This window comes from Panthera tigris, chromosome A2 (genome assembly GCF_018350195.1).
Source record: "Panthera tigris isolate Pti1 chromosome A2, P.tigris_Pti1_mat1.1, whole genome shotgun sequence".
NCBI classification, from domain to species: domain Eukaryota; kingdom Metazoa; phylum Chordata; class Mammalia; order Carnivora; family Felidae; genus Panthera; species Panthera tigris.
Genome location: NC_056661.1, coordinates 62787236 through 62811326, shown reverse-complemented (window position 1 = coordinate 62811326; position 24091 = coordinate 62787236). Strand labels below are relative to the sequence as shown.

Here is a 24091-nt window from a genome sequence, read left to right as displayed (position 1 = left end):
TCCCCGGTCCCCCGCCCCGCACACTCCTCTCCCTGCACCTGCTTTCCACCTCTGCTCATCCGCCCCGCGCGCCCCGTTAGCAGTGCACCCTCCCCGTACTCCGCTCCCCGAAACCTGTTCTCCCCCCGACCCGGTGCTCTGTTCCCCGCACGCCCTGCCCATCCGCCCCGCGCGGGCGCTGCTCCCCGGGCCCCCTCCCCGCACCCCCTCACTGTACACTCCTCTCCCCGCCCCTGCTCCCCACCTCTGCTCACCCTCCCCGTGCGCCCTCTCCTCTCCGAGTACTCCCGTTGCGCGCACCCCGCTCCCCGCACATCCTTCCCAGCCCACGGCAGGTGACAGGGAAGCCTGGCTCCGGAAAGCAGATCCCCGAACCCCGGCGGGGACCACTCACCGAAACGGGGACCCGCAGCGTCAGTTTCGGATCTAAGTTTGAGCGCCGAGCCTGGGTCATCGCCCCGCCGCTGCCCCCTCCCCGCCCCGTTCCGGGAAGGCTGCCCCCAACTCCGCCCAAAGTTGTTTCCTCCTATGGCGGGTGAGCTGGTGAGTCACCGGAGACATCCCGGTTACTCATTAAGCCGCTCTGCCGTGAAGATAACCCCTTGTCAATCTTGAAGAGCAAACAGCAGAGGTTATCCAGCGGCAAATGGGCTTGTGCGAGACGGGGCAGACCAATTACCAATGCGGCAAGCAAACTATGCCCACCGAGCAAACCCGAACTCAGAGCCCGCTCCCAGAGGACGCGGGGTGGGAGGGGCTGCTTTGAAGGAATGTTCACTGGAGGGAAATGAGAGGCAGGTGGCCTCTCCTCGGCTGCAGGTGATGGAGGTGGAGGTGGGCTCTCATTGGCTGCAGGTGATGGTGGAGGTGGGCTCTCATTGGCTGCAGGTGATGGTGGAGGTGGGCTCTCATTGACTGGCGGCTGTTGCCAGGTAGAGAGGAAATCTTCATTCTTCCTTCCGTGTGGACTCTGCAGGATGAGGCCAGTGGTCCTGACCTCCGTGGAGGAGCCCAGGTCTGTAGGGGTTGCCCCACCCCCAGCTCCAAAGCCACCGGGGAGAAATAACACGCGGAACCAGCCCTGGGTGGGGTGGTGTCAGGAAACGGGGGCGGGGGGGTGCCCAGGCCATGTCCGCTGTGGTCCGTTAATCTCTCCAGTCCCTGATCTGGATTTTCTTCTGAGACTCTGGGTTGTGGGAGCTCGCTAGTAACTGGGCAAAGCCAGGAGATGCTGGCGCAAGAAAGGAAATGACTCATTCGGTCGGCAGCCTAGACTGCAGGGCCTGGCAGCAGCCAAGACTGCGGGCTGACCCGAGCTGCCCTGCAGGTGGCCTGCACAGGCATCCAGCGCCCGAGAGCTCGATGCCTGAGGATCTCTGGCGCAGCGCACAGCCGTGGCCGGATGACCACGCTGCACCTGACCTGGAAAATCAAATACCCAGGACATATGTGTCAAGGGAACACCCGGTGATTGCGACAGACCAGAAATGAGATTGTGACCGTCTCTAAACCACACCTGAAAGCCCCGCCCACCGCGAGGCCACCCCCGGGCGCCTCCGGGCGGCGCTGCTACAGGCCAAGATGCCACGGACACACAGGCCAGCCCCGAGGGCCTTGGACTTGTGCACAGAAGTGCTCTGAGCGGCCTCTCCCTGAAGCAGTCATGCCGCAAAGGCCACTGAGGATGAATGACACCCACTCCTGGCAGACTGGCCAAGGAGTCATTCCACACCATTCAAAGTCCCCCACAAGGAGCTGAGTATGTTGCAGAACCATTTGCGGAGGCTGGCTTTTGCTGTTGGGTACCACTTCCCAAGTGCAAGTGCCAGCCACCCTTCCTCCCATCTCAGCAGCTCTCCAGCATCCTAGAGGGCTCAGAGGGTAGAAACCTCAGAGAAGGGAGAACGGTGTTCTTCAGACAGCCGGCAGGCCCCACGGCAGGCCGTGGAACAATGTTGTGGGTCACAGCCAGCGTTCTGATTGTCGATGGGGAAGAATGGAGAAGAAAAGCATCTCCACTCCCGCGTGGAGGAGGCAGGTACCTCTGTGTCGCACAGTGTGGCCCCCAGAACATTTGTAGGTGGCCCCGGACACCAGCTGGATGCTACCAGCTGATATGGTCTTGGCCTCTTTGTCTTTACCTGTATAAGGGCCACTTGTCTCCTAAGGGGGTATTCTGAGCAGAAAAGCCAGGGCCTCCGGGAACTGTCCAACCTGGACCCCAAACACGAGGGGCAAACATGTGCCCCCAACGTCAGCCCGCCCGCTTGCTGCTACACAGCTCTGTCCGCACTCAGTTTTCCGCACACCCTTCTTCCCATTCCATCCAGGAATCGTAGGAGTTAATTTCTTAACTGGTGCTCAGCACACCTTACAGCCCACAGTGACCGTCCCCTCGTCTCAGTCTATCAGATGGGAAACATGCCCCAGATAGATCTCTGTTGTGTATAAGCCACCTCATCTGTGGCATTTTTGCAAGGGCAGCTCGATAGGGTAAGTTAAAGTTGTCAGGAATAATTACAGAAGGGTGTCTTGTAGCCTTTGCCCCATTGCCCCCGTGGGGACATTGTGAGGATCCACCCAGGGTTTGACATTAACACAACCCACAAGTGCCCCCTTCACATTGCCGCACGTTTTCTCACACTCGTATTCGTGTTGTGCTTCTATACAGCTTTGTCACATGTGTGACATCGCCACAGTTGAGATGATGAACTGTCAGTTACCGAAAGAACCCCCATGGTGCCCTATCCCCACCCCTACCCCAATCCCCAAAACCGTTAAGCCCTAGTACCTGCTAATCTGCCCTCAATTTCTAAGATCTCATTTTTTTTAATTAAAAAAAAATTTTTTAACGTTTATTCATTTTCGAAAGACAGACTGTAAGTGGGGAGGGGCAGAGAGAGAGACAGAATCTGAAGCAGGCTCCAGGCTCTGAGCTGTCAGCACAGAGCCCGATGCAGGGCTCGAACCCACAAACCGTGAGACACACCTGAGCTGAAGTCGGATGCTTAACTGACTGAGCCACCCAGGCGCCCCTTTTTTAAAATTTCTTAATGTTTATTTATTTTTGAGAGAGACAGGCAGACAGAGTATGGGTGGGGGAGGGCAGAGAGAGAGGGAGACACAGAATCCAAAGCAGGCTTCAGGATCTGAGCTGTCAGCCCAGAGCCTGACATGGGGCTCGAACCTGTGAACTTCAAGATTGTGACCTGAGCCGAAGTTGGACGCTCAACAGACTGAGTCACCCAGGTGCCCCTGAACTGGCTTTTTCTACTCAGAATTCGCTAAAGATTTGTCCACAGTGTATGTATTAGTAGTTGGTTCTGGGAAAATTAATAAAAGGAAACTGCATTCAGAACAGAGTCTGATGGACAGCAGGGGGCGCTCTCACACCCTACCGCTAGTTACCAGTTCCAGACCCAACAGGAAGAGTGGCACCTTGCATCCGGGTACTACTTTAGCTACTACCTTTACTGTCTCAGTGGGAGGAAGGAACACCCCCGGCCCCCGCCATCCCCCCAACAGCCCAGCCAATGAGAAGCAGGCATAGCCCAGCCAATGCGTGAAAGTCTCAGCTCAGCCAATGAGAAGCCACTAAATTTTGAGCTCGCAGTTTATTCTAATGCACTTCTTGTTATCACAGCCTTCCCAAATTCGCTTGCCTCTGTGAGAGTGGTCCTCTCCTTCGTTTTACAGATTCACCTCTGGTTCTGCATGAAGCTTGGTTGTCACAGAGTGCATTTCTCTGCTATTCCTCAATAAACCCATTTTACTACTCAAAAAACAAACAAAAAAATGGCAGTTTTATGTTTAAAGGCAACAGTTGTTTTTTACCGAGCATTGTGCCCTGATGCAGACTATCCTGTTTAACCAATCGCACCCTGAAAGACAGCCAGGCTGTTTCCAGTGTAGGCTACGAAGAATAAAGCTGCTGTGAAATTTCACGTACAGGTATTTTGTGTGTGTGTGCGCATGAACATACATTTTCATTTCCCTGGGATAAATACCAAGAGTGCAATTGCTAGGTTGTATGGTAATTACACATTTAGTTGTACAAGAAACTGCCAAATTGTTTCCTGCGGTGGCTGTAATATTTTGCACTTTGCCAGCAATGGATGTGAAATCCACTTTCTCCACATCCTCACCAGTATTTGCTGTTGTAATTATTTTTTACCTTAGCCATTCTGATCATTGTACATTGATCTCTCATGGTTTTTACTTTGCACTCTCCTGGTGGCTAATAGTGTTGAGCACCTTTTGATGTGCTTACGACATCTGTATACCCTCTTTGGGGAAGTATTCGTTCGTGTCTTTCCCTCATTTTTTAATGGATTGTTTGGAGGGTTTGTTGTTTGGTTATTCTTGTCGAGATTTCAGTGCTCTTTGTACATTCTAGATGCAAGTTCTCTGTTGGATAGATCATCTGCAAACATTGCGAATATCTTCTCCCAGTCTGTAGCTTGTTTTTTGTTTTTGTTTTTATTTTGTTTCATATTTTGTCCTCTTCATATGAGCTTTCACAGCGAAGAATTCTTTTTAATTTTGATGAGATCAGTTTATCAGTTTTCTCTTTTCATTCTTTTGCTGTCAAGTCTAAAAGTGATTTGCCTTGCCCTAGATCCTGAGGACTTTGCCTGTGTTTTTCTTTAAAGTTTTATTGCTTTATGTTCTACATCTTAGTTCATGATCTATTTTTATTATTTACTTATTTTTAATTTTTTAAGATGTTTATTTTCTTTCTTTTTTTTTTTTTAATTTTTTTTTTAACGTTTATTTATTTTTGAGACAGAGAGAGACAGAGCATGAACGGGGGAGGGGCAGAGAGAGAGGGAGACACAGAATCTGAAACGGGCTCCAGGCTCTGAGCTGTCAGCACAGAGCCCAACGCGGGGCTCGAACTCGTGGACCATGAGATCATGACCTGAGCCGAAGTCGGACGCTCAACCGACTGAGCCACCCAGGCGCCCCTAAGATGTTTATTTTCAAGAGAGAGAGAGAGACAGAGCACAAGTGGGGGAGGGGGAGAGAGAGACACAGAGAGAGAGAGAGAGAGAGAGTCACAGAATCCCAAGCTGACCTGAACCAAAGTCAGATGCTTAACCGACTGAGCCGCCCAGGCACCCCTCATGACCCATTTTTAAACATCATGATTTGGTGACTCTGGCTTTTGGGTTTTTGTGGGTTTTGTCTATGGATGGGCAGTGGCTCCAGAACCTGTTGTCAAAAAGACTGTCCTATGGCACTGAATTTCCTTTGTTCTTTTGACAGAAGTTAGTGCAGCGTATTTGTGTGTGGGCCTACTTCTGGATTTTCTGTTCTCTTCTAATCAATCATCTGTGTGTCTCTCCCTTTCTGTCAATGCTGCAGTATTTGGATTACTGTAACTACATAGTAGACGTTAATATTGGGTAGAGTGATTTTCCTACTTGATTCTTCTTTTTCAAGATTGTTTCAGCCATGGGACGCCTGGGAGGCTCAGTCGGTTGAGTGTCCAGTTTTGGCTCAGGTCATGATCTCATGGTTCATGGGTTCGAGCCCCTCATCAGGCTCTGTGCTGTCATCGCAGAGCCTGGAGCCTGCTTCGGATACTCTGTCCCCCCTCTCTCACTCTGCCCCCCCTCAAAAATAAACATTTTTTCAAGAGGTTGTTTCAGCCATTCTAAGGCCTCTGCATTTCCATATAGCTTTTAGAATAAGCTTGTCTATATCTGCAAAAATACACCCTGGGAGTTGGATAGGGATTGTCCTAAACCTATATATAGGCCAGCTGGGTCCTGGCAAAGCCAGGACTCAGCTCCTCCTGAGTCCCTTCAGCTCCTAGTTTGCGGATGGTTTTATCATGAAAGAGTATTGTATTTTCTTTTCAGATGATTTTTCTGGGTGAATTATGATGATCATAATAATGATGATCATGTTTTTTTCCCCTTCATTCTATTAAGGTACTTTATTACATTGATCGATTTTCGTATGTTGCATCAACTTTGCATTCCTGGAGTCAGTCCCACTTGGTCATGTCATAGAATTCTTTCAATATGCTGGCAGATTTGCTTTGAAACTTATTTTTTGGGCTTTTTTTTTTTCTTTTTGAGGATTTTTCAGTAATTTGTTCATTACTTTCTTGTGATGTCTTTATCCGCCTTTAGTATCAGGATATTCCTGGCCTCATAGGATGAGTTAGGGAGTGTTTTCTCTTCCATTTTTGACAGAAATTGAGAAGGATTGGTTTTAATTCTCTAAATGACTTTTAGCATTTATAAGTAAAGACATCCTGCTTTGGGCTTTTCTTTGATTGGACAGTTTTGGTTTTGGGGGTTTGTTGTTGTTTTGTTTTGTTTTGTTTTTGTTACTGATTCAGTCTCTTGTTATAGATCTGTCCAGATTCTCATTTCTTCTTGAGTCAGTTTGGTAATATGCACACTTCATCCTGATTATCTCATTCTGTCGGAGCACAGAATTGCCTTAGTATTCTCTTATAGTCCTTTTATTTCTATAGTGTTAACGATGTCTCACTTTTATTTTTCATTTTAGTGATGAGCGTCTTCTCTTTGTCTTAGCCAGTCTACTAAAGGGCTGGCAACTTTTCAAAGAATGAGCTTCAGTTTTGTTGATTCTATTGTTTTGTTGTTCTCTGGTTCCTTTATATCTGCCCTAATCTCTTTTGTTTCATTCCCTCTGCCAGCTTTGGGTTTAGTTTGCTCATCTCCTCGTTCCCTGAGATAGTAAAGTCAGGTTGTTGATTTGAGATCTTTCTTTTCTTTTCTCTGTCTCTTTGATTTTAGATCTTTATTACTATTTAATGCAGGCATTGCAGCTATAAATATCCCTCTGAGCCCTGCCTTCACGGCATCCCATACTTTTTTTTTTTTTTTTACGTTTATTTATTTTTGAGACAGAGAGAGACAAAGCATGAACGGGGGAGGGTCAGAGAGAGGGAGACACAGAATCTGAAACTGGCTCCAGGCTCTGAGCTGTCAGCACAGAGCCCGATGCGGGGCTCGAACTCACGGACTGCGAGATCATGACCCGAGCCGAAGTCGGACGCTTAACCGACTGAGCCACCCAGGCGCCCCCATCCCATATGTTTTTGTATGTTGTGGTTTTATTTCATCCATTTCTAAGTATTTTCTAATTTCCCTGTGATGTCCTCTTTGACCTGTCAGTCACTTCCCAATGTGTTAATTTCTGCATAATTGTGAAATACCCAGTTTTCCTTCTGTTATTGATTTCCATTATTCCTTTCTATTATTGATTCCAATGTGGTTATAGAACATAATTTGCCTGACCTCCCACACAGTTGAAAATCTACATATAAGTTTCTCCCAAAAGGCTTAACTACTAACAGCCTACTGTTAACCAAAAGTCTGACCCATAACATCAATAGTCGACGAACACGTTTTGTACGTTCTATGGATCACATACTGTGTTCTTACAGGACAGTAAGCTAGAGAAGAGAAAACTAAATGAAGAAAATCATAAGGAAGAGAGAACACATCTGTAATGCTGTCCTGTAGAATGTCCACCTGTCAGTGGACCCGCACAGTTCAAGTCCAGGTTGTTTCAGGGTTGACTGTCCCATTTTTACTCCACATGACCAGCCATCCACACTGTCTCATGCTCACACATTTCCCTATGGAAATGTTTCCTCAGTTTGCTCACACAGCACAGATGCCCAGCTAAGTATCTCGTTTGAAGAACTACAGTTCTAGGTGCATCTGGGAGGCTCAGTCAGTTGAGCATCTGACTCTTGATTTCCGCTCAGGTCATGATCTCACGGTTTGTGAGTTCGAGCCCCGCATCGGGCTCTGTGCTGACAGAGCAGAGCCTGCTTGGGATTCTCTCTCTGCCCCTCCCCTGCTCACACTTTCTCTCTCCCTCTTTCTCTCTCAAAATAAATAAATAAAACTTTATAAAACCACATTGCAATGCTAATTACTTACATGTAGCAGTCGCAAAATTTATAAAATAATAAAATTCAGTCTGATTAGTTAAAAAACCATTGTTAAAACTACTAAGTTAAATATTAAAATGAGACATAGTTTTACTTAAATGATACAAAATAATAAATGTGTAATATGAATTTCAGCCTATGCAAAAAAGATTAGCAAACATTTTAAACTGGCATATTATATGATGCTTTCACATCAGGTGTTTACAACTTTAAGGCATAATGATAGTAGTAATTTTTTCTTAGTGTAAACTATGTCACAATATTCTCAAGTTTTTTTTGAAACAGAGAATATCATCTCTATAGGTATTACAGGACCAAATAATGGAAAAGACTGTGAGTTTCTTCTAGTTAAGGGTCTAAATAGGCTGACTTCAATAGAAATGTCACCAATGGAGACTCACACAGGAGCAGGTGAGGTCAGATGCTGATGGGTTGAGGGTGGGGGGGGAAGGGGTTGGTTCCAAGACACTGGGACACCCCAGGCCAGTGAGACGCAGCGTCCCCAAGCCCCGTGATTCACATCCCAGAGAAATACAGGAAGCGACACCCAACATTGGTACCATCTATGCAACAGTGACACCCAATTGGCTAGAAGGTAACTTAGTTCATAAGAATCTATGCTCGTCAAATATAGCAAGAGCCTCAGAAGTATAGTTGTGATGCAGTCACATCTTTTTCAGCCATCAGAAAATGATCGCAGGGGCTTATTTGAGCTCTCCTGGTACGGATGCCAATGGAGATGTGGTCGCCCCTGCAATGCAAAAAGGGAAGAGATGAGTTGACGGGGAAAAGAGCAATAAAGATCACATTTTTTGTAAATTAAGAAGTTTTTTAAGGAAAAATTTTTTAAATTTTTTTTGAGAGAATTTTTTTTTAAGTTTATTTATTTTGGGGTGGGGGGAGGGGTAGAGAGAGAGGGAGACACAGAATCCAAAGCTGGCTCCAGGCTCCGAGCTGTCGGCACAGAGCCCGACGTGGGACTTGAACTCATGAACCACGAGATCATGACCTGAACAGAAGTCGGACGCTTTGCCAACTGAGCCACCTGGGCGCCCCTGTATATTAAGAAATTTAACCTATTAATTTTAACTAAACGAAAGCACATGTTGGGGCTCCTGGGTGGCTCAGTCGGTTTAAGTGTCCAACTCTTGGTTTGGGCTCTGGTCATAATCTCCTGGTTCATGGGATCAAGCCTCATGTCAGGCTCTGTACTGACAGTGTGGAGCCTGCTTGGGATTCTCTCTCCCTCTCTCTCTCTCTACCTCCCCCACTTGCTCTCTATCTCTCTCAAAATAAATAAAAACAAACTTAAAAAAATAAAGAAAGCACATGCTTCTGTACCTACTTTTGAAAACTACTCCTGACATCTACATAAAAATGTAACGCATGGTCCCACCCACAAGCCAAGCACAAGTCATACGAGAAACCTCCCATCTGCAGCCCGTGCACCGCTGGACAAGGGCAGGGGCCCCGTCCACCTTCTGGTCTGTGTCCCCGTGTGCTGAAAAGGCCCTGCGGACACTGACAGAAATGTGTTGAGCTGAACTTGAAGGGAAGGAGCGGGCAGGACGAAGGGTCCCTGTGCTTCCCCGGCCCCAGAGGACACGGCCTGGCTCCTTCCTTTGCACCAAGTGCCTTCAGCAATGCTGGCTCTTTCAAACTAGAAATCTGGGCCAGCAGCGATGGGCCAGCTTTCCAGCACACCAAAGACACACCTAGAACGGCTGCAAAAATTGCAGTAAGGAAAAAAAAAAAAAAAGCATCAGTAAGAAGCCTGGCTGAGATCCAGAAAGAGCCAGGCTCTCAGTGGAGGGCTTTCCGGTCAGAGGGAAAAGGCAAGTTCTGGGTTGGCTGTTGCGGTTGATCAAGTTAAAAACCAAGACCGACAGGAGAAGAAACAGGAACCAGAAGAGAAGGGCCCAGGGCACGGGAGATTCTGGTGGGGACAGGAGCCTCAGTGACCCAGGGGCAGGGAGGCAGGGGCACCCAGTCACAGGTGACAAGGGCTGTGTGGCTTCCCCAGCCTTTCTGTTCGTCTGAGATCAGATGATGATGGGGCGGGGGGGGGGGGGGGGCAGGGAAGGGGTTGGTTTCCCCTTTCTCTACTTTAAGCACAGGGATGATGTAGCACGTGCCATGATTTGTTTCCTGATAGAAAAGTTTATAAACTCGTGCTAATATCAGGCGAGAATTCCTTGACTGGATCATCTATTTCACTGGCAGTAAAGTAAGTTCCACCTACTGAAGGCAGTGCAGAAAGACCATGACAATCATCCTGCTATATCGCTGGTGGGGGGGGGGGGTACCTGTGAACCTACCGCCCATGCGGGAGCCCCCCTGCGCCCCCACCCCCCAGGGCCAGGTCATTCCTGTCCCATTATCGAGACCTCTGTCACCGTGTGTAACCAAACGGGTCTCTGGACTAAACCAGGGCGTCAATATCTCTCTCTCTCTCTCTCTCTCTCTCTCTCTCTCTCTCTCTCTCTCTCTCGTCTTGGAGAATGCGCATAAGACAACAAAAGAATCTTGACGGACTTGCTCCTTCTCTTTGTGCCCCCAAACTGTGTTCCCAGGACGCTGATTTTTAAGTGTCGCTGGCGCCCCCTTGCGGTAAGAACACATCCAGTTCGGAGAAGGACGGCCCGGCTGCCCAGAAGCTTCAGCTTCAGAGCTAACTACCTCCGTCCATCGATATTTTTGCGTGGGGGACACTTTTCATATTTGGGCGCACTCGGTTTCTCTAGAAGTACTCACTTGGAGAAGGAGAATCTGTAACAAAGAACAAGTACAGGAGTTCAATTTAGTCAAAGAGAGTTGGTACTAAATGAATTAGCACTTTGGGGGGCACCTGGGTGGCTCAGTGGGTTAAGCGTCTGACTCTTGATTTTGGCTCAGGTCGTGATCTCATGGTTTGTGATTTCAAGTCCCACATCCAGCTCTGTGGTGACAGTATGGAGCCTGCTTGGGATTCTCTCTCTCTCTCTCTCTCTCTCTCTCTCTCTGCACCTCCCCCCACTCGCACTCTTTCTCCCTCTCAATAATAAATTTTAAAAGCATTAGTACTTTAAATTTTTTTAATGTTTATTTATTTTTGAGAGAGAGACAGACAGAGCATGGGCAGAGAGAGAGGGAGACACAGAATGCGAAGCAGGCTCCAGGCTCTGAGATGTCGGCACAGAGCCCACATGGGGCTTGAACTCACGAACCGTGAGATCATGACCTGAGCTGAAATCGGACGCTTAACTAACTGAGCCACCCAGGTGCCCCAAGAATTAATACTTTAAATAATCACTTAGAAGACTTCATAAAAGGCTGTATCACTGAAAACACTAAGCCACAGAACACAACCAGCATGGAAAAGTTCGAAAGTGCACTTTTTATTGGCATCAAATGTGAACCTGTCACACATCCATTTTACGACGGAGAGAAGACACATCATCAATAGAAGTGGCCGGGCCCCTGTGGTGGGGGCACGAAGCAGGTGCACGGACAGCATCCCCTCACGTGGGGTCTGTCGGGAGTGGCTACCCTCAGAGTAAGGGACTGGCCGGCAAAGGCAGGCAGAGACCTTGCTGACAAACATACACATAAAGCACTTCAGATGCTCGCAGAGACATAACACATCTCCTTCCTTCTTAACCAAAGAAATGAAGCCTCAAGAGAAAAAAACAAGCTGCCTACAGGCAAATGGCCAATAATCACCGAGCCAAAGAAAGTAAACAATACTCGATGGGCTTTACGATGGATGTAGCCAAAACTAAGACTAATTCCACCCGTCGCTATGACTGGTAAAAATCAAAACTAATATAGTATTTGGAACATCTAATTACAGGGACACTTCCAAACTATTCAGAATTTAATAACAAAGTTTAAGAAATGTGGATAATGGGGGGGGGGGGTTATACCTGGGTGGCTCAGTCGGTTAAGCGTCCGACTTTGGCTCAGGTCATGATCTCACAGTCTGTGAGTTGAAGCCCCACATTGGGCTTTGTACTGACAGCTTAGAGCCTGGAGCCTGCTTTGGATTCTGTGTCTCCCCCTCTCTTTGCCCCTTCCCCACGTATACTCTGTCTCTCTTTCTTGCTCAAAAATAAACACTAAAAAAATTTTTTTTAAATAAAAAGAATTAAAAAAAAAAAGTAATGTGGATAACAGAATAATTTCAAGTATGAACCATGAGTTCTGTGTACAGACCTGAGGGCTTTTTATGAACCTGCCCCAAAGGGGACCGGCTGCCTACACAGAAGTTCACGCATCATAGGGGCCAGGATCTTAGATCCAAGGACACTAAATGTGATATCGTTTGGTATCTTATTTGTCTGTGTGTATGTGACGTATCGAAAGATTTGAAATTAAAAGAAAATGTAAAGGGACACCTGGATGGCTCAGTGGGTTAAGTCTCTGACTCTTGATTTCAGCTCAGGTCATGATCTCAAGGTTTGTGGGTTTGAGGCCCCCGTCGGGCTCTACGCTGACAGCGCACGGGGAGCCCTGCCTGGGATTCTCTCACTCCCTCTCTCTCTGCCCCTCCCTCGCTCTCTCTCTCCGTCTCTCTCAAAGCCACAGCGATCATGACTCATGCGATTCGCGTGAATAAAGAGGAGAAAAGCAAAACCTGTACAATTCTCCTGAGTATGTGACCTCCACGCTTCTGTAGGATTTTACGTGGTGTTTAGATTACTCAGCTCGAGATCCAAAATGAGACAAGAAAAAGCCCGAGGGGCCGTCCCAAGGAACAGAAACCACAGCAGACAGTGACTGCGGGGTGCACTTCACCTTGAGCGTCCTCGGAGCCCTCGGGCAGCTCCGGGTCTGGGTTCGGGCCTCCACCCTGGAGCCCTCCGGGGTCTTGCGCAGACGTGGACGGTGGGGCTGCTCCCGGTGTCCGCAGGGCCCTCCCGTCTGAGTCAGCTCGTTGCTGCAACCACTCATCCTTGTACCCATTGCTGATAAGTTTGGAAAAATTGGTGGGTGAACTGGTTTTTTGCCCGGGCCTCAAAAAGAGAGAAATTAGTGCCAAACTTTAGTACAAAGGTTAATGACAATCCAGAACAGTCCGCAGTGAGCATACTGCTAATAACTTGGATATGTTATCGCCCCTTAAAACCCAACAGGGATAATTCTCTGTCCCTCTCTCTGCCTCTGTCTCTCTCTCCCTCCCTCCCTCTCTTTCTCTCTCTCTCTCTCTCTCTCTCTCTCTCTCTCTCCTTTCTCAGTCTCAATGTCTCTCTCCCCGTGTTCAGCATAAGAAAATATACTTGGTGGGCACTTGGGTGGCTCAGAGCGCAGTTAATCATCCAACTTCAGCTCAGGTCATGATCTCACGGTTCGTGAGTTCAAGCTGACGTGTCGGGCTCTGCGCTGACGGCTCGGAGCCTGGAGCCTGCTTGGGATTCTGCGTCTCCCTCTCTCTCTGCCCCTCCCCCACTAGTATTCTGTCTCCCTTGCTCTCAAAAATGAACAGATGTTAAAAAGAATTTTTTTTAAAGCAAACGCACTTGCTATCATCCCTGTATGTGCCGAGAGCCTGCAGAATCCACCTTCCACCACCTGTCTTCAGGACATCCAAGTAGAAAACTAATGATGCTGCTTTTCACAGGGACGAAAACTTCACACCCCCCTCCCCTGGTCGTGATGGGTTGCCCGGACTCTACCATTTCTTTCACAAATGATCGCTTTCTTAATGAGGTCTTCCTTGACGTTAATGGTCATCTGCCGGTCGAGCCCCTGGCTGGTTGACACAGTGGAGACTATGGCTCCTGGCCTCGGGGTCGAGAGTTCGAGCCCCACGTTGGGTGTAGAGATTGCTTAAATAAATAAACTCCAAAAACAAAAGATGATCTACCACTCTCTGCACGGCTTTGCCTTCTATCTGCCATTAAGCCAGCGACTGCACGTTCGCAGGTCTCACCTACGCTGAAGAGTGACGGGGGCCTTGGACGTGGATGGAGTCGGACAGGTGACACAGGTCACCTGCTCTCTCTGAGCCTCGGGCTCCTAACCTGCAAATCGCTCTGTGGTGAAGGGTATTCCCAGTGTCCCCCACCCTCTAAGTATATATTTTCTCCACCCCCAGTGTCAGCGTGGTGCTCTCAGGTCTGTCCTGCTGTTTATCTCCCACGGGACCGGAGGCTGCAGGAGGAACCAGTCGGATAACTGGTGACGTGACTTCTGGCACTAACTGGGGTTCTGCCGGCCGTGCACAGTCAGAGCACCCACCGCCAGCTGCGGACACGGGGTCCAGGCCTTGGTGACAGATAAAGTCAGGGTGGGACAACAGACTCATGTAAGGCTGATGGCCCCAAATTTAAAAGGTGAGCCTTGCTGAGGACAGGGTCCCCAGGGGCGTCTCAGGCAGGACACAGGCTCACGGAGACAGAACCACTGGTTGGAGAAGTTCGGCACCCACACGGCGAAGACGTGGATGGGGACGGCTGTGCTCCACGGGGCCACGACGGATGTCAGGGGGGGACCAGCGAACGAGGAGCCCAGCGGGTGAGGCCGGGCTATGGGGCGTGACATCAACGTCGTGTCTCCGACACGCATTGCCAGGAAGGCAACATCATTAGGCCGCCACCAGCCCAGTGCCTTGTTGCCATCATTGTCACTTTGTCCCCCAGACGGAGCACCGAAGAGACCAAACCTGAACCCGACCCAGACAGCACTCGCTCTGTCTGTGCACTTACATGGGAGGGAAGGACAGTCTGCTTCCTGCAGGCTCTTTGGGGCCAAGCGGGGTCCCCACTTTGCTCGGGTACTTGGAGTTGATGGCTGGTAGCCGCACCTGTTGAGGGAAAACAGGAGAAGGAGACTCACAGACGGTGGAGAAGGACCGCCTATGAGCGTGGTCATTATGTCACCGGCCACACAACTCGACAAAAGTCCCATAAAACGGTTACGTCGTGGAGACTCTCCGTGATTCGACAGCGGTTGCCGGGCCTGGCTGCAAAGGGCCTTGGGAGTGTGGGAGCCACGGACCGTCTCTGCGCCCTGATGGTGGTGGAGGTAATACAATGGGTGCATTTGTCAAAACTCCTGGAACGGTGCTCGGCAAAAAGGTGTAGATTAGATTGTAACGAAATAGGGGAAAATGCTACGGGAAAACACAAAAAAATGAACAGAGAAACAAGGACGCCCACAAACCCAGGGACGTATTGCAAACATTCATAGGAAGACAAGGGGGGGCCTTTGGGAAAGACGAGACACGATCCTGCAGGTGTGTGAGACCCCATAATGCTGGCCGTCCACGGGTGACATTTTGGCCGAAATATTGTCTCCTGTCTGCCACATGTCGACTCCACGTCCCACCCAGATCCATGCCCGGAGGCCCAGAGGGGAAGAGCGGGGGAACAGCCAGGCCCTCACCAGAGGCTGGGGTTGGACACTCGTCAAATCCAGCACAACCTACTAGGTTCACTCGGTGGCTCATGCCCGTCCACGTTCAAGGTCTTACTCTAGCCGTGCCAAAGGCCTGCGGGCTGTGGGCGGTTCCGGCAAGCTGTGCACGGAAGCAAAGTGAAGATACAGGGCTGATGTCCGGGTGGTCCCTGACGGGCGCTCGTCCCCCTGGCTGTCACCCGCACCTCGCACACAGCTTCCGTCAATGGCTCCAGAGATGACCCCGCCTGATGGGGGGCTGTGCGGCCTTTAGCATTTCAAAGGTCCCCTAAACCTGTGCTGTGGCACCCAGAGATCCTGAAAACAGTCCACATCGGGGCGCCTTGGGGGCTCAGTCGGTTAAGCGTCCCACTCTTGATTTCAGCTCGGGTCTTGATTTCACCGTTTGTGAGTTCCAGCCCCGCATTGGGCTCTGTGCTGACAGTGCGGAGGCTGCTTGGGATTCTCTCCCTCTCTCTCTGCCCACTGCCCCCCCCCCCGCCAAAATAAATAAATAAATAATTTTTTAAAAAATCCAGGGACACCTGGGTGGCTCAGTCAGTTAAACGTCCTACTTCGGTTCAGGTCAGGATCTCACGGTTCGTGGGTTCTGGCCCCGTGTCGGGCTCTGTGCTGACAGCCTGCTTCGGATTCTGTGTCTCCCTCTCTCTCTGCCCCTCCCCTCTCTCAAAATAATAAACATTTAACACACAGATCCATGAACGAGACACACAGCCATTGGCTACATGGCTTATTCAGGGAGCCGCAAGCAGGGGGACGCTGCTGTCAGACCCCAGTCACCTTTTTTTTCTCCTCACGTTCCTCTGCCTCCCTCTGCCAGACGGTTTTCACGTCAAAGTCGAAAGGCCCTCTTCTGGACTCATAGTTACCGTTGTTCTGATCCGGGTTAAACTCTTCATACACCATGTAATCCGGCATGGAGATGGCAGGGATCCTGCAGAAACAGGTGGGAGCACCCAGCCTGGTGCCACTTCCTTGCCCCCCTCCTTTCTTCCTCCCCTCCCCCCTCCTCTTCCTGTCCCTCTCCCTCCCTCCCCTCTCCCTCTTTCCCTCCTCTCCCTCCTCCTTTCTTCCTCCCCTCCCCCTCCTCTTCCTGTCCATCTCCCTCCCTCCCCCTCCCTCCCCTCTCCTTCAGGCAGGCTTGGGGGACTCTGTGATCACTTATGCCACACCCCTGCCCAACTGTGTACTGCCTCAGCACCTGGCAGGCTTAGTTGGTTAAGCGTCAGACTTTGGCTTAGGTCATGATCTTATGGTCCATGGGTTTGAGCCCCACATCGGACTCTGTGCTGACAGCTCTGAGCCTGGAGTCTGCTTGAGATTCTCTCTTTCTCTCCCCCCGCCCCTGCTTAATCTCTCTTTCTCTCAAAATACATACACAAACCTTAAAAATAAATAAATAAATGAATGAATGAAATGCACAGTGAGCTACCTCTCGCTACAGAGATGGCCCAGGAGGCCTTGGGATACTCACTGCCTCTGCTCGGCCGTGGGCAGCTTGCTGTGGTGAATGTACCAGTCTGGCAGGGAGTACGCAACCGGGGAGGCTTTCCTGGTCCCGGCCACCACCAGGTGCTTCAGCAGATCTCAGAGCCAAAAAGACGCAGCTGTGAGCACACAGGTCACCATTGACAGCGGTGTGTGTGTGGGGGGGGGGGGGTGCCCTGTGACTTCCAGAGTCACCTCTGCGCTCTCAGGTGGGCAGGACTGTGCCTGGTCCCCCCCTGCCCGTGCACGTGCCCAGATGTGCACCCCTCCCCCCAAATCCTGCCCAGCTACTGAACTGGCACCCGTGTGTGCCGACATCCACCATCCCAGGTGACATCCGTGGGGACACGGGGACTGTGGGCTGGCTGCCCCCCTCACCTACCCCTGCATAGTCTGACTGCTCTCTGTGGCTGTGCAGCTGTCCTCGCAGACTTCCCAGGGAACGTGGGTGAGGGGAGCTGGTAATCAGGGCCTCCCCTTGGAGTCCCGGGACAGGGACAGAGCCTGAGACCCACCCTGCTCCCGAACCCCCTGCCTCGCTGGGGGCCCAAAGGGGTCAACAGGAAGGCGGGGACGGCGGGGGGGGTGGGGTCTGACCCTGCTTGCTCCTGAGCCAGCTGTCACTGATTGCTTAGGATCCGTAGGGAATGTTTAGCACTTTATGTCGCTTTTGGTTTTCAGATATTTCAGATTAGGGGAAAGTGGCAGGAACAGCATGGATTCCTCTTGGCCTCCTCCAGATGCTCGTGTCTCATTTCACCTTTGCTGCCTCCCTCTCTCCCTCCCTCTTCCTCCCCCCCACATTGGTATTGTCACTGTCCCTGCTGTTTGGGGGCAGTTAGGGACCCCCTCGCAGACCTGGGGGCGGCAGGCTCTAGAGGACAGTTGTCACATGATCCCAGCCCACGATCCGCACCAGGAAGTCAGTGCACACGCGACTGTCTTGTCTAACCTGCATACCCATCCAGATTGTGCTGGCGATCCTACTGACTTTCCCTAAACCAGTGGCAGGGGAGTGGAGAGGGGGGTGGAAGGACATCACAGTCCTGTCCCGGCCTTGCATGGAGCGAGTGGAATGGATTGTTCTGGACTTTTCTAAAGCCTTTCGGGGCTGACCCCTGCCCCTGCTCGACAGTCTCTGAGCATGACCAGGCAGTATTTCTCAGACAAATCACAGGTCGAGGCAGACGTTCCCCACCATCGCCGCAGACTCCTGTGCAGGGTCTTTGTTATTGAAAACACATTAGAACCCGGGACGAAGGCAATGAGGATAAGCCATGGGAATGGGCCTCGGGAATGGGCCACAGGTATGGGCCACGGGAATGGGCCACGGGAAGGGGCCCACGGGAATGGGCCACGGGAACGGGCCACGGGAACAAGCCACGGGAATGGGCTCCGGGAATGGGCCACGGGAATGGGCCGTGGGAATGGGCTCTGGGCACACTGGAGAGCCGGCTGTCCCCACAAGGCCATCGAAGTCGCAGGGACACACCTTCTGCAAGTGACAATGACATGGGGCAGGTAACCCCTGCAAAGGTGCCTCTCACAAGCCAGTTCTGCACATTCAGTCTCGTCAATGCTGTTGTCAACAGTGGGCACATCCTGCGGGTTACACAAGCCCCGCGCTGCGTCCGCCACCCCTGGCGTCCCAAGGCTTTGGGCAGAACTTCTAGGTTCTTCAGCAACATATTTACATGGAGGAAAGGGTGACCAGCGCGACCCAATCCCCTTGTCCACACAGCAGGGACCCTGGGCACGCGTGGGGTTCTTACCGGGCCGGCCGCCTCGCTTCGCGAGCTTCACATACTCTGAGTCGGTTTCCTTGATCCAGTACCTGCGCGGCCCCGGCAGGTGCCCGTTGGGAGGCTCACTCAAGTCACTGAGGCCGGGGATCTGGGAAGCCGGGGGGGCATCCATGGGCTTCTCAGACCGCTTCACGGGAAGGTGGTAATACCAGTCTGGAGGAGAGGGGCCGGAAGCCCGCTTGTTACCCAGAGTTCAAGTTGGTGTGCCCCACTGCCCACAACATAGCCATGCCAGGGAGAGCATCTCACCCTCCACAGGACACCAGCATGGGAGAATCCACCATAGGACATTTGTACAGGACACCAGCATGGGAGAATTCACCATGGGACATTTGTATAGGAGAAACCACCACGGGACATCACTATGGGAGAAACTTCCACGGGACATCAGTACAGGAGATACCACCATGGGACATTTGCAAGGAGAAACCGCCACAGGAATCAGCACAGGAGACACCGCCACAGGACATTTGCACAGGAGACACCATCACAGGAGACCAGTGGGGAGAAAATGCTCTCTTTCGAATGCCTGCGCTGAGGTTGTGTGGGTTAAGCCGCTGATCCCACCCAAAGGAAGATCTCCCTCTATGAGGCCCTGCTGTTCCTCTGCTACAGGCTGCACATCTGCTCCAAAGAGGTAGAAACAGGGTGTCCTCCAAGGTACCAGATCCCCTCCTGTGTGTCCCCTGCTCTCTCTCCTCTGTGGAACTGGCAGTAAACTGCATTTCTGGATATACTGGGGAATACACATTCCCGCAAAGTTCACACTCACTTAAAACACTGCAGGCCAGTGTCCGGGACATGTGGCCAGTGCTGGCCAAGATCTGTTGAACTCAGTATACTAAAGACGCTGAGATACAAACCCATCACAGCAGCAGCAGCCTCAGAGAGCAAGGCCAGCAGCCTGACAGGAGCAGGAAGAGGCAGGACCGGGCCCCGTGGGGAGCCCCCGCCCCCACCTCCCACGTCCCACACCCTGGGGCCGGAGCCCAGGTGGGCCACCTCTCAGACGTGGGAACCCAACCCCAGCACATAAACCTCTCTGCTCCCTTCATCTGCGTTGAGGCCACAGTGGGGCCCCACGAGAGAGAAGTCACAAGTGCGAGGGGACAAGCAGAAGCCAGGACCTCGGCCAGGCAGCCACGTGTTAGCCACGAGGAGAAGACCTCCTCGGACCGCGGGCACATGAGGTGGCTGAGCCTAGCTCCCGGGAAATCTTAAGTGGGTCCCACAGAGTTGGAGCGTGGTGAGCAAGGACCAAGGGGACAGGAGGTGCGGCACTGCACGGATGAACCAGAGGAGAAGGAAGGCAGCCCGCTGTCTGCCCTTCCTCCCTTCCTTGGTCTGAACCCCACAAGCCACGGGGCCCCTAAGTGGGCACAGGAGCTGAGGGCGTCCAGGACGGCCCTGCCAGGCACGAGAGGTGGGGGCGGAACCCCAGAGACCTTCAGTGACCAGGGTCCACCTATGATCCCGCAGCGAGAACACATTGGGGACACCCGGACTACGGGTGCTTCAGGTGACTCTGCAGCAGAAACGGATTAGTCCAAATGTAAGAAAAAATATCCCTGCTGATTGAAAACTTGGGAAACAAAGTGAAGGAAGAATGTAAAATACAACAGATGCCATTAATGTGACACACGCGACTCGTACATTTACGAGCACTTATTGGAATGCGCTGTCACAGATTCATGACCTTCAGGGTCTAACACAGTGCCAGGCTCCCAACAGGTGTGATGAATAATAGTATGTGTCACCTAGGCTGGGCCATGGTGCCCAGATTTTTGGTCAAATGTTTTCTAGATGCTTCTGTGAAGATATTTTTCAGATGAGATTCACATTTACGTTAGTGGACACTGATTAAAGCAGATCGCCCTCCATAATGTGGGTGGGCCACATCTAACCAGTGGAAGGCTTTAAGAGAAAAAGACTAAGGTCTTCCAGGGGGAGGGAGGAATTTTACAGCTCTTCCCTGAAGATTCTATGTGAGCTGGTTCCTCTTTCAAGATAGATGATAGATAGATAGATGATAGATAGATAGATAGATAGATAGATAGATAGACAGATAGACAGACGTCCTATTGGTTCTGTTGCTCTGGAGAACTCTAATACAGTAGGAGCACAGGAAAACCGTGTTGAAGAAGTTGATTCATGTAACACACAAGGAGCTCACGAATGATTGTCTTCTAAAGGTAAGAGCTTACACATCCGATTTCCACCTGTAACTAAAGCTGGGTTCACTGCATCAAAACGAATGATGTTTAAACATAACAAAAATTAATGTCTAAAGGACAGTAATGAGCTGAATCAACATTATGCTTTTGAGAATGGAAGAAAGCACTGGGAAAGGTCTAAAGAATGGAGCAGAAGCTCACAGATCATTGGAGCTTTAGGAGGAAGCACAAAGAAGCTTCCTGCACTCATCATATTCTGCTCAAAAAATTTCTCTTTTAGAAGGAAGGCACGCACTCTTTGCTTTATTTTTCCTCTCTGTGTTTTGATTACTAATTAATCCACAGGAAACAGTGTACCTTCCGGTTCTCATTACTGGAAGCTTCGGGCAGGCACTGAATCTACTCCAGTAGGGCATTTATAACTGAGCAAAGGAGCACACACACCACACATACACACACACACACAGTGAAAACAATGAGAGCTGTCTTGTAACTTCCATCACTTAGAAATTATTAGTACTTGTATAGCAATTACTATCATTATTAAGGTGATCAATTAGTATCATTTGGATTTCTTTGTTTCTTTTTTTCTTTTTTAACCACCAGGTTGGGTATCATGCAGGTCTTTTTTTTTTTTTTTAAGCAGCTCTTTTTATTCATTTTTATTTTTTAGAGACAGCACAAGCAGAGGAGAGGAGCAGAGAGAGAGAGAGAGAGAGAGCGAATCTTAAGCAGGCTCCGCGCTCAGCACAGAGCCCAACACACGGCTCGGTTCCACGATCCTGGGGATCCTGAGCTCAACTGACTGAGCCACCCAGGCGCCCCTCCCTGACTTCCCACCTGCAGGACAGGAGCACCTCATGTTATCAATAAGGAGAAGGCAGACAGGGGCTCTGACACTCAAGACCAGGGGCTGTCAGACTTCTAGTCACACACAGGGCAGGATTACGTGCCCACTTAGCCCCACAGACGGCCATATTCCTGCCTTTGGGCTGCGGCCGCCTTGCAGAGCAGGGGTTAAAGCCTGGGCAGAGGAGCCCCCGTGGGAGGTGCCATCCTGGGCTAGTGTGAGGTCTATCAATAAGGGTTAATGACACCTCATCAAGTCATTTTGAGGTTAAGGGTCAGTGTATAAAAGTGCTGAGAATGCCATTTGTCAGTGTCCACTGGTGTTGTGCATACAGGGGAAGCCACTAACTAAGGCTTGGAGAAGTCACATATAGGCTGAGAGCCCACGGAGGCGAAGAGGAACCTGTCAGCCCTCCCCCCGAAACACACACCCAGGTGCCCAGCACAGCCACGGTGTCACCAAAAGCAGTCAGATCTCACAAGCTCATTTAGAAATGCCACGGCCAGGCTTCCTAACACCTCTGAGCAGATGTGAGTGAGGCAGGTGACTGCCAGCTCCCACCCTGTGGCTCCCAGCGGAGCATCAAATCCTCTTGTCCAGCCTTTCATCCCGCCCTCACAAAAGGGGGAGAACCCTCACAAAAGGGGGAGAAATCGGGGCCCTAGGTGGCTCAGTCAGTTAAGGGCCAACCTCGGCCCAGGTCATGATCTTGAGGTGCTTGTGTTCGAGCCCCGAGTCGGGCTCTGTGCTGACAGCTCGGAGCCTGGAGCCTGCTTCGGATCCTGTGTCTCCCTCTCTCTCTGCCCCTCCCCTGCTCGCTCTCTCTCTCTCTCTCTCTCTCTCAAAAATAAACATTAAACAAAATTTTTAAAAAGGGGGGGATCAAAACAAGAGGCCCAGACAGACCACAGCATGCACCTCTTTTTCCTTCCGTTCCGCCCAGCTTCAAACCCTGCTGAGTGAGAAGCCCCACTGCCCCACCAGCCTCCACCGAATTCTTATTTTCTGCGTCCAGCACGTAAATGTGGAGACGATTAAAGTACTAGCGGGAGATGGGTGGTGAGATAGGAAGTCCCTGGATCAACACTGGAGGAAGCAGCTTACCAACGGTCAAACCATTTACAGGAAAATTGCAGAGATCTTACCTCCCAGCAGCTGAGACAACACTGGGAAACCTGGTTTTCTTTTGTCGAAAATAAAGAAAAAGAAGACTAGCTGTGTTTTTGCTTCCCCTCCCCCCCCCCTTTTCTTTTAATGTCTCCCTTTAAGCTGCTTTGACCCTGGGGCACAGAAGCAGCTGTCTTTGAGGGTATCCCGTTAGTTTCACCCCAGCCCCACGTGCCCACAGGCTCAGGACGCTGGGCTGGGGGCCAGCCCTCCCTCCGCAGAGCGAACACAACCGCGGGCTCTGTTAGCTGGACACTCACCGCAGGGAGCATAGCGGCTGGCGGCGCCCTGCAGCTCCTTGTTTGTGTTCCTCATGCGGGCCTACAGGCGACAGGCTGGACCAGGTGACCACGGGTGAGGAGGGAACCGCCCCTGGTGCTGACTGTAGAGGCCACTTCCGAGGGACTGCCCTCTCCGTCCACCTCCACCTGACAGGTATGCAGGCTCTCGTCATTAAGGAAGGGCATACACGACCCCATGCAGCAGGGGCATGTGCATGCTGGTATACAGCAGGAGCACGTCCATGCCTTGTATACATCAGGGGCACATGCATGCTGGTATACAGCAGGAGCACCTCATCAGGGGCACGTGCACGCGGGTACACAGCAGGGGCACGTTCACGCAGGCACACAACAGGGGACAGCAGGTGACAGCCGGTACGCATCAGGAGGCCATCCACACAGGTATACAGCAGGGGCATACACACTCTCGTATACACAGGAGCATATATATCCATGCCAGGTATACAGCAGAGGGAAGTCTGTGTCCGGTACTCAGCAGGGGCACACGACACGGGTACACAGCAGGAGTTTATCCACACGGGTATACAGCAGGGGCACGACGACACGGGTATACAGCAGGAGGCCATCCGCACGGGTATACAGCAGGGGCCCGACCACACTGATATACAGCAGGAGCACATCCAAGCCGCCGGGTATACAGCAGGGGCACGTCCATGCGGGTACACAGCTGGGCAGCGTGTGATCGCGTGGCGGCGGGACTCATGCAGGTGGCCGGGTGCTCTCCGGGCACGGGGTGACAGGTGGCCCCCGCCCCGCCCCGCCCCCTGCCTCCCGCCCCGCTCACCCGCCGGCTGAGGGTCTCCCTGAATGCTGTGCGCACCGCCGGAGACTACTGTGCTCACGGGCGGCTGGGGCCAGCGCAGCCCAGCCCACACTCCCAGCGGGCGCGAAACCACAACAACATGCGTCGTCCCGGCAACGCCCCGGTGGCCAACCGGTGGGCGCGGCGGGAGCTCCCG

At 51.4% G+C, this 24091-nt stretch overlaps 2 protein-coding genes across 4 annotated transcripts in view; both read right to left on the bottom strand.

Annotated features, from left to right (window-relative positions):
- The window catches only part of UPP1 (uridine phosphorylase 1), a 29035-nt gene extending 28557 nt beyond the window's left edge, over window positions 1-478 (bottom strand). The window contains exon 1 of one of the 2 annotated variants that reach the window (XM_042963194.1): window positions 395-478. The gene's annotated coding sequence lies outside the window, so the exon portion shown is untranslated. The remainder of the gene's footprint in view (window positions 1-394) is intronic. The other variant, XM_042963185.1, reaches the window with a different exon arrangement.
- A 7503-nt stretch (window positions 479-7981) lies between these two features.
- Window positions 7982-24015, bottom strand: CA2H7orf57 (chromosome A2 C7orf57 homolog). Of its 2 annotated transcripts, XM_042963171.1 has the most exons (10): window positions 23917-24015; window positions 23091-23258; window positions 22809-22846; window positions 18607-18792; window positions 16821-16932; window positions 16127-16280; window positions 14635-14732; window positions 12725-12942; window positions 10703-10717; window positions 7982-8699 (listed from the first exon to the last, which is right to left on the bottom strand). In XM_042963171.1, the coding sequence occupies exons 4-10, from the start codon at window positions 18749-18751 to the stop codon at window positions 8653-8655; spliced, it is 789 nt and encodes a 262-aa protein (XP_042819105.1). In that variant the 5' UTR covers window positions 18752-18792; window positions 22809-22846; window positions 23091-23258; window positions 23917-24015; the 3' UTR covers window positions 7982-8652. The 2 variants fall into 2 exon arrangements, with proteins under 2 accessions (XP_042819105.1, XP_042819094.1); XM_042963160.1 differs by lacking the exon at window positions 22809-22846.
- Between the last annotated feature and the right edge of the window lie 76 nt (window positions 24016-24091).

Bases quoted from the DNA above. Each gene is read 5' to 3' on its own strand.
- CA2H7orf57 (XM_042963160.1), bottom strand. From the start codon at position 23,145: ATGAGGAACACAAACAAGGAGCTGCAGGGCGCCGCCAGCCGCTATGCT. The intron at 16,281-16,820 runs GTGAGTATCCCA...CTGTTTCTGCAG, and splicing joins CCCACGGCCGAGCAGAGGCA to GATCCCTGCCATCTCCATGC. The intron at 12,943-14,634 runs GTAAGTGCACAG...TCTCTTTTTGAG, and splicing joins AGACTGTCCTTCCCTCCCAT to GCCCGGGCAAAAAACCAGTT.